This window comes from Gopherus evgoodei, chromosome 3 (genome assembly GCF_007399415.2).
Source record: "Gopherus evgoodei ecotype Sinaloan lineage chromosome 3, rGopEvg1_v1.p, whole genome shotgun sequence".
In the NCBI taxonomy this organism is placed as follows: Eukaryota; Metazoa; Chordata; order Testudines; family Testudinidae; genus Gopherus; species Gopherus evgoodei.
Genome location: NC_044324.1, coordinates 158,892,475 through 158,906,447, shown reverse-complemented (window position 1 = coordinate 158,906,447; position 13,973 = coordinate 158,892,475). Strand labels below are relative to the sequence as shown.

The 13,973-nt window shown below is 45.3% G+C and overlaps 1 protein-coding gene across 6 annotated transcripts in view; it reads right to left on the bottom strand.

Moving 5' to 3' along the window:
- The window catches only part of LTBP1 (latent transforming growth factor beta binding protein 1), a 364,113-nt gene that overhangs the window by 325,612 nt on the left and 24,528 nt on the right, over positions 1–13,973 (bottom strand). For all 6 annotated transcript variants that reach the window (XM_030557132.1, XM_030557134.1, XM_030557133.1 and 3 more), the window contains exon 3: positions 8,421–8,709. In XM_030557132.1, coding sequence (XP_030412992.1) covers positions 8,421–8,709 — 289 coding nt within the window. The remainder of the gene's footprint in view (positions 1–8,420; positions 8,710–13,973) is intronic.

The window sequence follows — 13,973 nt, the reverse complement described above, 5'->3', positions numbered from 1 at the left end:
CCAGGTAAAGCTAATTTGGAGACCTGCTTATAGCTCTGATGCAACAGTGAGAAGCTACTGACCCTGCGCTTGTCCTAGCTATCTCTCGCAAACAGGTATTTTCTCCTGTTGTACTCCATGGACTGTTTCAGTTTGTCATGTGAGCTGTATTCCTTTCTGTAGTGTCTGGCAGGAGTCAGGATTGTAAACTGACTCTTCTCCTTGACTCCTGAATAGCCTCCGCATTCCATAAAGTTTCCCATTGTATCACTAAGATAGTTGGGAAAAAATGGTTACCTACCTTCTCATAACTATTGTTCTTTGAGATGTGTTGCTCATGTCCATTCCAAGTAGGCATGCACATGCTATATGCACAGTCAGAGGGTTTTTCCCCTAGTAGTCCCCGTTGGGTCGGCTGTGGAGCCCCCTGGAGTTGCGCCTTCATAGCGGTGTATATAGGTCCCCACTGACACACCACCTCTTCAGTTCCTTCTTGGTGGATACTCTAAGAGAGGGGAAGGCGGGTGAGTCTTGGAATGGACATGAGCAACACATCTCGAAGAACTACTGTTACGAGAAGGTAGGTAACTGCTTTTTCTTTGAGTGCTTGCTCATGTCAATTCCAAGTAGTGACTCCCAAGCCTTAAGTAGGAGGCACGGTCAGAGTTCATGGAATCGCTGACTGAAGCACCGCTCTGCCGAATGCTGCATCATCCCTGGCATACTGAGTGATAGCATAATAGGAAGTGAAGGTGTGGACCAAGGACCATGTCACTGCCTTGAAGATCTCCTGAATCAGAACCTAGGCCAGGAATGCCATCGAGGAGGCTGTGCCCTTGTAGAATGTGCCATCAGTGCAGTGGCAGGTATCTTTGCCAAACCATAACATACCCAGATACAGGATGTGATCCAAGATGAAATTCTTTGAGAAGACATCAGGAGGCCCTTCATCCTGTCTGATACTGTGATGAACAGCTGGTTCGACTTATGAAACGGTTTTGTGCGTTCAATATAAAAGGTCAATGCTTGCCAAACATCCAAAGAGCAGAGTCTTTGTTCCCAACTGGAAGAAAAATGTCTTGATTGGCATGAAACTGAGAAATGACCTTTGGGAGAAAGGCTAAGTAAGACCTAAGCTGCACCTTTGTCCTTATTAAAAAAGGTGTAAGGAGGGTCAGAAGTTAGGGCCTTAAGCTTGGAAACTCTCCTAGTTGATATTATTACGACAGATAGAGTAATGAGGAAGTCGCTAGGGGCTTGAAGTGGCAGGGGGGGGGCATAACTCTTCAAATAACCAGAGTAACGTCCCAAGCCAGGATCGGCTGCTTAACTTGCAGATATAAATGTCAAGACCTTTAAAAAACCAACTGACCATCGGGTTGGCGAAGCCTGATCGGCCAGCTGCTCCTGGGTGGACTGCCAAAATGGCAGCTAGGTGAACCCTTATTGACGAGACTGACAGTGCTTAAGTGTACCAAATACCTCTCATCTTGGACTATCGATGACTGCATCGGAGGGGTGTGGCTCTGCAAACACCAGATTGAGACTTTCTTCCATTTGGCCAGGTAGGTGGCCCAGGTGGAAGGTTTCCTACTGCCAAGGAGAACCTCCCTAATGGGTTTGGAACCACATTAGCTTTATCGGGTTTAACCATGAAGCTTCCAAGCTGTAAGGTGGAGAGACTCAAGGCTGAGATGCTGGAGATGGCAGGGGTCTTCAGTGATCAGGTCTGGAAGGGCAAGGAGATTAGGGTGTCCACTGATAGCTTCGGAAGCATGGAGTACCAGCGCTGGCAAGGCCAGGCTGGCACTATCAGTATGACTGCAGCCTCCCTGTGGATCTTGAGCAGAACCTTGTGGACAAGTGGGATAGGTGGGAACATGTAAAACAGGTGGTCCTTCCAAGGGAGGAGGAATGAGTCTGCAAGCGAGCCTGGACTGTGATTCAGGAAGGAATAGAACTGCAGGCACTTCCTGTCAATTTGGGGAACTCCCCACCATTGGAAAATGGTGTTCACCACATCCGGGTGAACAGACCCCTCATGGTTGTAGAAGGATTTGCTGAGATGGTCCACCAGCTTGTTCTGAGAACCTGGGAGGTAGGATGCCTCTAGATGTGTTGAGTGGGCTATGCAGAAGTCCCACAATTTGAGGGCTTCCTGACATATGGGAGAGGAGTGAGCTCCACCCTGCCTGTTTACATAAAACATTGCTGTCGTATCGTCCATCATCACCGACACACCTTTCCCTTTAAAGTGGGCTTGGAAGGTCTGGCATGCCAGGCAAACCGCTCTCAGCTTCCTGACATTGATGTGAAGTGAGAGTTTGTCTTGGCACCAAAGGCCCTGCATCCTGATCTCTCCAAGATGTGCTCTCCACCCCGTCGCTGACGCATCTGTGACCAGCGACAGCAAGGGATGCAGTTTGGTGAAGGGGACCTCCTGCGCACACAGCCTGTGGATTGAGCCACCATCAGAGAGATCCAAGAACTTGTGGTGGGAATGTGACCACCTTGTCCAGGCTGTCATGGCCAGGTCGATAAGTTGATGCCAGCCAGGCAGTGGAGACATCTGAGCCTCAGCCTACATACATACAAGATGCCATATGACTGAGGAGCTTCAAACAATTCCTTGCTGTAGTGGTGAGGTATTGCCTGAAGCCTTCTAGGATGTCATGCATTGTCTGAAAACTAGACCCCGGCAAGAAGGCTTGGACTTGACCCAACTCCAACACTGCCTCTATAAACTCTATTATCTGGGTAGGGAATAGAGTTGATCTGTGTACATTCAGCATGAGACCCAGCCTGTTGAAGGTAGACCTTATCACGCTGGCATGTTGTTCCACTTGTACTGTGGAGCGGCCCCTGACCAACCAGTCGTTGAGGTATGGGAATACCTGCACCTGCCTTTTTTTCAGGAAGGCGGCTACAACTGTCATGCACTTGATGAAAACTTGAGGGGCTGCTGACAGGCTGAAGGGAAGGACTGTAAACTGGTAACGATTGCAGTTCACTATGAACCTGAGAAAGCGTCTGTGGGATGGGACTATTGATTTGTCAAAGTACGCATCCTTCAGGTTGAGGTGGCATAATTCCCCAGATCCAGGGATGGGATGATGGTGTCCAACGAGACCATGCAGAATGTCAACTTCTTCATGAATCTGTTGAGGCCTCGCAGGTCAAGAACGGGTCTGAGACCCCCTTTAGATTAGGAAATATCGGGAGTAAAAAAACCTTGTCCCGTAGCTCCTGAGGAACCTCCGCTCCCACGACCAGGAACGTTTGAACCTACTGCATGAGGAGTTGCTCGTGAGAGGGGTACCTGAAGAGGGACAGGGAAGGGGAAAGGGAAGGGAGGAACAGAACTGGAGAGAATATTCCACTTCTATTGTGTGGAGAACCCAGAAATCTGAGGTTATCTGGACCCAAGCACAATAGAAGTAGGACAGAGAGTTCAGAAAACAAGGTGAAGAGGGGGGTGGGATAGCTCAATGGTTTGAGCATTGGCCTGCTAAACTCAGGGTTGTGAGCTCAATCCTTGAGGGAGCCATTCAGGGATTTGGGGATTGGTCCTGCTTTGAGCAGGGGGTTGGACTAGATGATCTCCTGAGGTCCCTTACAACCCTAATAATCTATGATTCTATGATTCAGTGACTGGACTGATGTATCGCCCTCAAGGCCGGTGCAACCATTTAGGCAACCTAGGCGGTTGCCTAGGGTGCTAGGATTTGGGGGGCACCATTTTCTTCGGTAGCAACTACGCAGCTGGATCTTCGGCCGCCCTGGTCACCGCCAGTTCTTAGGTGGAGGGAGCTGGGGCAGGGGAGCACGGGGAGGGCCACCTGCAGCAAGTAAGGGGGGGCAGCACACAGGGGAACTCCCCGCCCCAGCTCACCCCTGCCCCGCCTTCTCCCTGAGCATGCCGTGGCTGCTTCACTTCTCCTGCCTCCCAGGCTTGCGGAGCTTGTGCTCATGCACGGAGCAGGGGTGAGCTGGGGTGGGGGGGTGCCTCAGGGCAAAGGGTGGGGAGCTGCCGCGGGGGGGGGGTTCTCTCAGGGCAGGGGCACGGGGGGGGGGGAGGTTCAAGGTAGAAGTTTTGCCTAGGGCGCCAAACATCCTTGCACCGGCCCTGGTTGCCCTGGGGCAAACCCTCAAAAAGGCATGCGTAGAGCCAGAGGACTGCCTCATTGAGCCTTGGCCTGGAGTCAGATGGGGAGGCTTGGGCCTGCCATTCCTGGCCTGCTTTCTGGAGAAGTCCTGCCTAGGCTGTGGAGGGTAGAAGTACGGAGGGGGTTGGGGTTTAAAATGTTTCCTCAGGGTAACAGGGGTGAGGCTATGGATCTTGGAATCAGTCTGCTCCGAAAAGGGCAGATCCTGAATTGTTTACTGAACCTCTGTAGGAGGCTGGACACTTGGAGCCATAAGCTCCTCATGGCTATGGCAGAGGACACTGTTTGTATGGCTGAGTCTGCCGCATCCAGCAAGGCCTGTAAAGAGGTCCTGCCTTGCCCTCCTCCATCACAGTTGCAAACTGCGCTCTAGAATCTGTGTGGATTAACTCTTCAAATTTCATCATAGTATTCCATGAATTAAAGTTACGTCTACTGAGGATAATTTGCTGGTTAGCAATCCGAAGCTGGATCCCCCCCTAGTGGAATACACCTTCCTGCTAAAGAGGTCCAGCTTCCTTGAGTCTTTCGATTTCAGAGTTGGGCCCTGCTGCCCCCATCTTTCTTTCTCATTTGCAGCAGCTACAACCAGTAACTCAGGCTGTGGATGAGTGAATAGATGTGCAAATCCTTTAGAAGGGACGAAATACTTCCTCTCCACCCCGTTAGTTGTAGGGGGAATGGAAGCAGAAATTTGCCACAAGGTTTTTGTGGTGGTTTGAATGGTTTTTATGAGGGGTAATGCCACCCTGTGGGGCCTCTTGGGGATTAAGATATCGACCCTGGGGTCCACTGATCTGACCACCCCCTCAGCCTGAAGCCCTATGTTATGAGCCACCCTGCATAACAGCTCCTGATGTGCTCTATTATCAATGGGAGGTGGCCCAGAGGAAGACCACCAGACACCACTTTGTCAGATGAGGATGACAAAGATGTCCTAGGCAGAACGGGGTCCCTCCTGTCTCTCTGGAATCATCCTGTCCGGTGCTGCTCTGTTCGGCACCAGCAGCGGCCTTGGTCCTGGAGTTGGGACCTAGACATGGCTCTGTGCCAGGGTCTGAAGTCGTCTCAGTGCCTTGTGATTGGGGATGGTTCCGGGGCGGTAAAGGGGCATGCCCTTCCAAAACTATTGATTGGGAGCTGGTGGAATAAGTGCGCTGGGCTTGATGATATGCCCGCAGGATCCAGAAAGGTCATTGCGAAGGCCCTTGCCACTGCACTGGCCATGGCACTATCCCCGCCTCTTGTCTATGGCAGCACCACTCTGATTGGTGCCAGCTGCGCCTGGAGTAATAGGACTCTGTGCTCTGAGTCCCAGTTTTATCGGACTCAGAGGCAGAGACCACAGTGGTGCCGAGCAGAATGGTGCCAGGGAATGGTGCCATGGGGACAGTGAGCAGTGCCTCATCATCGCAGGCTTATCTCTGGATGGCGCTGTGCCTTGCAGTGCCAGAGGTTTGTCCCACCTGGCGGAGGACTGTGGTGCCATCATGGCAGTCAGGTCCGTGACTGCCTGAAATGCATCCGAGGTGGAAGGGAGCTCCATCTCCTCCATCTGGCACTCTCTAGCAGGAGTCTCCAACAGCATCAGGCAGAAGCTTTTGCAGATCTTGCAGCAATCTGATGTCTTCGCCAGACACTTTAGGCAGGAGTCATGGGGGTCATCCCTTGGCATGGGCTGGTGGCAGATTCCACACAGTTTAAAGCCTTGGGATCAAGGCATGCACCGAACCCCAGGAGGGGAAGGAACTGGGGCATGACCCCAATGCTAACTAACTACTGTAACTAACACTAACCATTTACAGGCTGACAAAAGGAGAGATATTTGGGGAAACACTTGCCAAAGCAAGAGAGAGAGGCTCAGCTCCAACGACTGTCACTGGCAGTAAGAAGAAACTTAAGAGGCAGCAGAGACATATATACACTGCCTTGAAGGGATGACTCCAGGGGGTTCCACAGCCAACCCAATGGATACCACTAGAGTAAAAACCTTCCGGCAACTGTGCACACAGCACGCACATGCCTACTTAGAATCGACATGAGCAAGCACTCAAAGAACTGATTTATCTGAGCATCTGATCCCAAGGACCAAAGCCTCATATAACTACATGAAACAAGTCGAATCCCACTCTCCCCCTAAAGAAGCCCTTAACCAGGTGATTTTTAGTTTGAGAGGGACCACACTTGTAATACTGTCCACCCATATTAGTGTTGCTTGTGAAAGCACATGGAGGTACTTAAGGTATTGGATGACTATTTTTGTTAGTCTCATGCCCCCTGAGAGTTTTTATGCCCAAAGGAGGGGGCTGAGACATGTGAAGGGCCTGTATAGTGAGCCTGCCACTCTTTCAGTTAAAAAATCTCCCCTAGTTAGAAACACAGAGTCCAAGATGACCAGGGACAATAGACACATTTATCTTCAGTAGTGATACCAGGTTAAGTTTTAACTGGCGCACACTAAGGAATCTTTTGCCTTTATAAAATGGAGGCCAGAGCAGAAAGAAACAAACAGTGTTTGTCAAAGGGTGACTGGCCCCTTTAAGAGGAAGCAGGGTCCAGTGCACCTATGAGTATCTGCTGCCCAACTGGGCTTAATGGAAGGCACCTGGGCCTTATAAAGGGAGACAAAGCAGCAGGGGAGGAGCTACCCATGGACCTCTCATACCTTAAGAAGGTAAGAGATGAGAAAGGAGAGTTGCTTCTGCTGCTAAGACTCAGGAAGAAAGGAGCTTTGGAAGCTGCCGGAGGAATGACCTGAGAGTCCAGTAAACACAGCCCCAAGAAAGGGGCCTGGGCAACCCCCTAACCTCATAGGGAGAGACTGAGCAGAACCTGGGAAGGGCCGATAACTGTGCCTAGCAGAAAGGCTTGGAGCCAGATAGACCTTAAGGAGGAGGGGCTATGCCCAGTGGGAGACTGCAGTGAGTAGACAGACACTTTATTTTGAGAAACCTAGAGGAATTCGACAGAATTCTGGGGGAGAGGGCTATGCCCTGTGGGAGACTAGGGCAGAAGATATTTGAACTTCAATTTATTTTAGGTTAATAAATAAATCCTCAAAAAGGGGGGCTGTTATTGAGCATAAATCTCTGGATTATTCCTGAGAATCCGTGATAGGGAGGTCAGGGCAGACACATCCCTTTTACAGTGGCCAAGAGGCCCCTTACTGCCTGCCAGTTCTTCCACATCTGGGATGCTGTCCTTCTCCTCATTCCTTAGACAACTGCTGGAGGAAGAGATAGAGGCAGTGACAAGGCATGGCAGAATAAACAGAAGATGGAAATAATAATCTGGACATTAGGGCATGACGACTCATAGCAGCAGCAGCAATCTTTTAGGTGTGACAGGAAATCCTTATCCCTCTCTTACACCTTCCCAAGAAGCATCAGACACCAGGCAGAAGACACAGAGCATGCCTTTTGTCTCTGGGTTTTCTCTGATCAGAGTTCTCTCTGAAACCTACAGGGGCACCATGCCTGAGAGGGGAAGCAGAGTGGAGGAATAAATCTCCCCAAAAGGTAAATGCAGCTCTGGGACACAGCACAGAATTAGACAGCTACATTATTGAGCCAAATTGTTAATCTAAATATTGTAAACAAATGTTGGCATTTCCCTCAGCCACTGTGGAGGCAGAAAAAACTGGAGGGAACTTCAGGAGGGGAAAATTCCCCTGTTGCCAGTGACTGGTTCTGCCCTCAAGTTCCAAACAGGTTGAAGTAACCATCCTGACAGATGGGTGAAACTTACCATGAAAAAGCAATAAACTTTTCTAGCCATTAAGACATATCATAAATGAAAAAGCCAAGAACCACCAGAGCACAATGTAAAGGTAAAATTTTACTCCCCTCGTTCGTGTGTAGTCCTACCATGCTGGATTCTGTTCTCAATTAAACTCAAACAGTCGTGACATTTTGGGCCTTATTTTCATCTTACACAGGTGTAAATCAATGGAGTTTACTTTTAATATCAACAGTTACATCAGTGTAAAAATCATAGTGAGAATAGAATCAGGCACACTGACTTCAATGGCACTTCTCCAGTACATTGAATGGATTTGCCCCATATGTTATAAAAGGCACAGTGGATCTACTTAATGAGGTTAAAAAAAAAAAATACTTTTACACAACAACTTTGAAAAGATCTCCAAGCTAATAAACAGTCTCGCAGCTTTGCGGAGAGAGTTAAAAGGAATAATATTTTGTTTTAAAATTATGCCTCTCCTTAAATCTAATATATTTTAAAAGAAAGAAAGAAGGTGGGGCGGGGGGAACTTACCGTGATTGCAGTTGCTGAGGTAATCCAACGGGGGACTTCTGTTTGAGAGTGAACATCATCTGAGCCACCGGGCTGACTTTCTGTGGAACCTGTACCTTCTGAGAGAACGTCTGCTGAGCAGCCTGCTGAGGAATTGGCCATGGTGGAGCCACAGGGCCCTGACCTCCAGTGGAAGAAGTATCTTGCATGGCAGTATCCTCACAGGAGTTACCTTTCGTCCCTGGTTTACACACACAAAGCTGAGGTCGCAGACACATCCCTCCATTTTGGCATGGTGGCGAACAGTGAGCTAAGAAAAAAAGACATTTTAAAAAGTACTGGTGAAGCAAAGCATTATGGAAACAACAAACCCTCCCCGAAAGTACAATGGCAACATTATGGAGTTTCCCAAAGACAGAATTAAAGCTTATGGTTAAAAACAAAATGGGCAAAATTCAGCAGTGATATAAACTGTATATGTGGTAAAGATGTGTAACTCACACTGATTTGACATTAAAGGTGCATGCTTACATGACGACGGGCAGAAGGCTGATGAACAAAGAACAGAAGATAAGATAAACTGTGGGAGGCTACTTTTATTATATACCCTCCTGTTAGTAGCTTTCTGCTTCATTCCCCAGCTTTCCACCTTTCAATGTGTAAATTGGACACATTTGCACACCCATTAAACATCAAATTGGTGCAAGTTATCCATCTCTACCTTGGTATAACGCTGTCCTCGGGAGCCAAAAAAAATCTTACCGCATTATAGGTGAAACCACGTTATATCAAACTTGCTTTGATCCACCGGCATGCACCCCCCCCCCACGGAGCACTGCTTTACCACGTTATATCCGAATTCGTGTTATATCGGGTCACGTTATATCGAGGTAGAGGTGTATAACTTGACAATTGACACAACGAACCAGATTCTCTTCAGAAATATTCAATGCACTATTGGGAATTGTTCCACTCATTTCACAGAGCAATAAAACGAGGAACAGAAAGGTTAAATGAGTCACCTATTTCCTTTCACTAAAGCGGAGACTAAAACGCCTTACATCCATATGCCATAGTAAAAAAAAAAAAACCACACCACATACATACAGGTGGTCCTAGCTCTAGCTAGCAACACCACCAAGAAAATAGCTTTCCTTGAAGCAAAAGCACAGCAATAATTAATCCTTAACGGCATTCAAAGCATATGTCACAGACTGCAGCAAAACCTCCCTCAGAGCTAAGTACTGTAATACCCTCATGAACAAACATGGCACAAGTTACAGAGCACTTGAGAAAGAACTAGAGGACAGAGAAGGTCAGTCTCCAAAACCCAGCCTCTTAGCATTATGAAAATGATTATTTAGATCTGTCAGGATTATAACTCGGGGAACTCCACATTCTCACCTTCATGCTCAATCTACTAGACCATATTGTTTCCCTAAAATTTAAACTGCATGCATCTATACCATCTTGGAAAACAAATAACCAAACCCTGCAAATCCTGGCCCCAGCTGTTCTGCAGCCATAACAGACTCAAGTATCTGCAAATCTTGTGGGATACAAAGCCTCTGAGAGGTGGCTGCCCAACTCCAACCTCTAAAAACAAAGCTGATGTCCATCACTCCACTCCCGTCTATCCCAAACTGCACCTACTTATACATCAGGATCAGTCAGCCTGGTGAAAGAAGGACCAGTACAGGTGGCAGTAAGAATATACTGCAGTGGGCTCAACCCTGGGAACATGTACAATGGCAGTACGCAGATGTCTTCCAGGGGCCACCAGCTCATCTAGATATTTGCTTAGTTTTACAATAGGATACATAAAAAGCTCTAGTGAAGTCAGTACAAACAAAATTTCATACAATGACTTTTTTATACTGCTCTATATACTATACACTGAAATGTACGCATAATAATATTATATTCCAGTCAACTTTTTTTTATAATTATAATGGTAAAAATGAGAAAGTAAGCTATTTTTCAGGGATTTTATGTCTGATTTTGTAAGCATGTAACTGTCAATTGATGTGACACTTGGAGGTACACAAATCAGAATCCTAAAAGGGGTGCAGTAGTCCGGAAAGGTTGAGAGCCACTGTTATACTGCATCCCTTACAGACACATAAGTCCAGAATTTGGCCTTAAAAGAACAAAAACAAAAATTGAGTAATAATAAATATCAATATCAGCATTGTAAAACAATGACGTAAAGCAACAAAATGTATAGTTACATTATCCTACCTATCACGTAAGATCATTGAGTTTTTTTCCTTGCTGTGATTTTCTGAACCATCAGCAAGTAGAAATTTTCCCTATTTTTGGTGGAGGACATAGTTTTGTATAGTTTCTGTCAAAGTAGTTTGCTTTTTAAAACTGTCATAAACAGATATAAGAGTTAATAGAACAGAAGTACTTCATCTCTCTTTTCCCTGTAAAAGGTTAACAAGATCAGTGAGCTAGGCTGTCACTTGACCAGAGGACCAATCAGGGGACAGGATACTTTCAAATCTTGAGGGAGGGAAGTTTGTGTGTGTGCTGTTAGATTCTGGTTTTTGTTCTCTCTGGGTTCTGAGAGTGACCAGACGTGCAACCAGGTTTCTCTCCAATCTCCCTGATACAGGTTCTTATAGATCCAAAATAGTAAGCACTAGATGATAAGGCGAGTTAGGCTTATGTTTATTTTCTTTATTTGCAAATGTGTATTTGGCTGAAAAGATTTTAATTTGTACTTGTTTACTTAGGCTGGGAGGGTATTCTCAGTGTCTATAACTGAAAGACCCTGTAACATATTCCATCTTAAATTTACAAAAAGATAATTTTTACTGTTTTTCTCTCTTTAATTAAAAGCTTTTCTTGTTTAAGAACCTGATTTTTTTTTATTCTGGTGAGACCCCAGAGGACTGGGTCTGGATCCACCAGGGAATTGGTGGGGAGAAAGGAGGGAAGGGGGAGAGAAAGGTTAATTTTCTCTCTGTGTTAGGATTACTTTCTCTCTCAGGGAGAGTCTGGGAGGGGGAAAGAGAAGGACGGGGGGGGGAAGGTGGATTTTCCTCTCTGTTTTAAGATTCAAGGAGTTTGAATCACAGCGATCTTCCAGGGTAACCCAAGGAGGGGAAGTCTGGGAGAGGCAACGGTGGGGGAAAGGGTTTACTTTCCTTGTGTTAAGATCCAGAGGGTCTGGGTCTTGGGTGTCCCCGGGCAAGGTTGGGGGGGGGGACGGACCAGAGTGTACCAGGCACTGAAATTCCTGGTTGGTGGCAGCGCTACAGGTTCTAAGCTGGTAATTGAGCTTAGAGGAATTCATGCTGGTACCCCGCCTCTTGGAGGCTAAGGTTCAGAGTGGGGAATTATACCATGACAAAAACAAAACACTGTCTCTTCTAAAATAGAAAACAGTTCTTTCCCCTTTTGAAATAAGATTCATGCCATGTGTAGTAAAGTTGGTGGAGTAATTTCCATCTAAACGAAAAAGCAGGGCTTTTTAAACAATCACATTGTTCTCAAATTTCAGACAAATGTATATCATAATCTCTGCATTTTTCTTCCTTCCTGTCTCAATAGATCTTTCAATATGTCTAGTTATATTAGTTAGTAATGACAGACAGCTTTTCAAAGCCAGCATCAGCCTAACACCTGCTTAACCATAACAATTAATTTATGTGAGAAAAAGAAATGATTAATGAAAGTTGTGCTAATCCTGATGCAATAAACTTCCTATAACAAATCTCCAGCTGTGGGAGAGCTAGTGGTCTGTGTAGGTAATCTCTTTCATTAGCCCACTTAAACCAGAATATTTCAATCCTATTTAACCAACAAACATCAACAGGCAAACAGAGGCTTCTTTTTGCAGAATTTTAAAGCTGTTTCTTTCTCTGCGATACTGGCTATTTTTGGTCAGCTCCAGTTCTTCTCTAGTCTCTTAACATGTACTTTTAGCATTAAACCTCTAATTTTTATTTGAACTGTTGTGTTTCACCCAAGGATGGTGCTCCTATTTTCCCAATCCGTCTTGCAGTCTATTCAGCAAAGAATCTATTATAAAACTCATATCATGTTACAGCCCATCCCTCACTTCAATGAGCTTCACCAACTACTTTTGAAAACAATTCAATTTAAATTAAAGTTTATTGCACTAAACAATTCAAAACAACCTTAATATAATTCAAATATCTATCTAAAAGGTAACTTCTTACAGCCCCCATTGTAGAATTTAATCACAGTCAGTCAAACTACATCTTCTTACTGAGCATAATAATTGTATATACCGCTAATATCATTAGAGATAAAGTTATTCTTTAAACATAGACTAAACATAACTGATACCAGATTATAACATTATGTCCACTATATTAAAATTGGAACAGTTTAGGTCACAACAAACCATCAAATCTGATACCACATAACAAATAATAAATACACAAGTATATTCAATTATCCAAATTTATGTTAAAAAAAATATGCAATGCCCTGGGTGAATACCCATTTAAGTCAAAGGAAAGACTACTTGGGACTTTCATGAAAGTTGGATTGGTCCTTAAAATATTTAAAAACGAAGGTAGGGTGGAATTAAGATTGTTTGGGTGCTAGTCACTGAGAATTTTTCAATTAATGGTACATGTGCATGACGTGAGTGTTAAGTCGGAATTAGAATATTTTATGTAACCTCAACATGTTTTCCATATTGTCATGTTCTTTAATAAATGTGTTCTTCGGTGGTACATCTCCTCTTGAACTTTACATAGCTGAAGAAAGTTTGATACCAGAGGAATCAAATATTATGTTATTGTTTATTATCTGTATTACTATAGCACACAGGAATCCCAGTCATAGATCAGGACACATGCTAAGCACTATACAAAGAGAATAAAAATATTATCCCTTATGAAAAGTCTGTTTATATTTGTTTTTACATTTATTTGTTTACATTTTGGTTGGTTTTAGGAGAGATTTTTTCCTTCTCTCAGAAAGATGGCATGAGGATTTACAGTAACAAATATTTTATAATATAAAAACAAATCTTCATGACTAAATATTTTAGTTGCATTTTGCCTCTGGACTCAGATTTTATTAATTTGCCACAGTATCCCAAAAATTGTTTTATAATTAAGGCTAGGTTTCAGTCACAGTATTTTTAGTAAGAGTCATGGACAGTAAACAAAAATTTACAGCCCGTGACCTGTCCATTACTTATATTATATACCCCTGACTAAATCTTGGGCGCTTGGGAGTGGGGCACGGCACAACCAATGGGAGCTGCGGAACAGGCACTCGAGGCGGAGGCAGCATGTGGCATCCCCAGCCATGTCTCCACCTAGGAGCCAAGGGACATGTCACACTTCCAGGAAGCCACCCAAGTTGCTCAGGCAGCCCCTGCGCCAGCCGCACCGGCCACTGCAGAAGTTACGGAGGTCCTGGAAAGTCACAGAATCTGTGCCTTCCTTGACAGACTTGCAACCTTATTCATAATCAACAACTGTATTTAAAACTATTCCAACAACAGCAATAACCTGCTAGTGTGTACAGTGCTGAGGTGATTCTTATACAACCCAAATAAAAATATCACATATTTAGAAA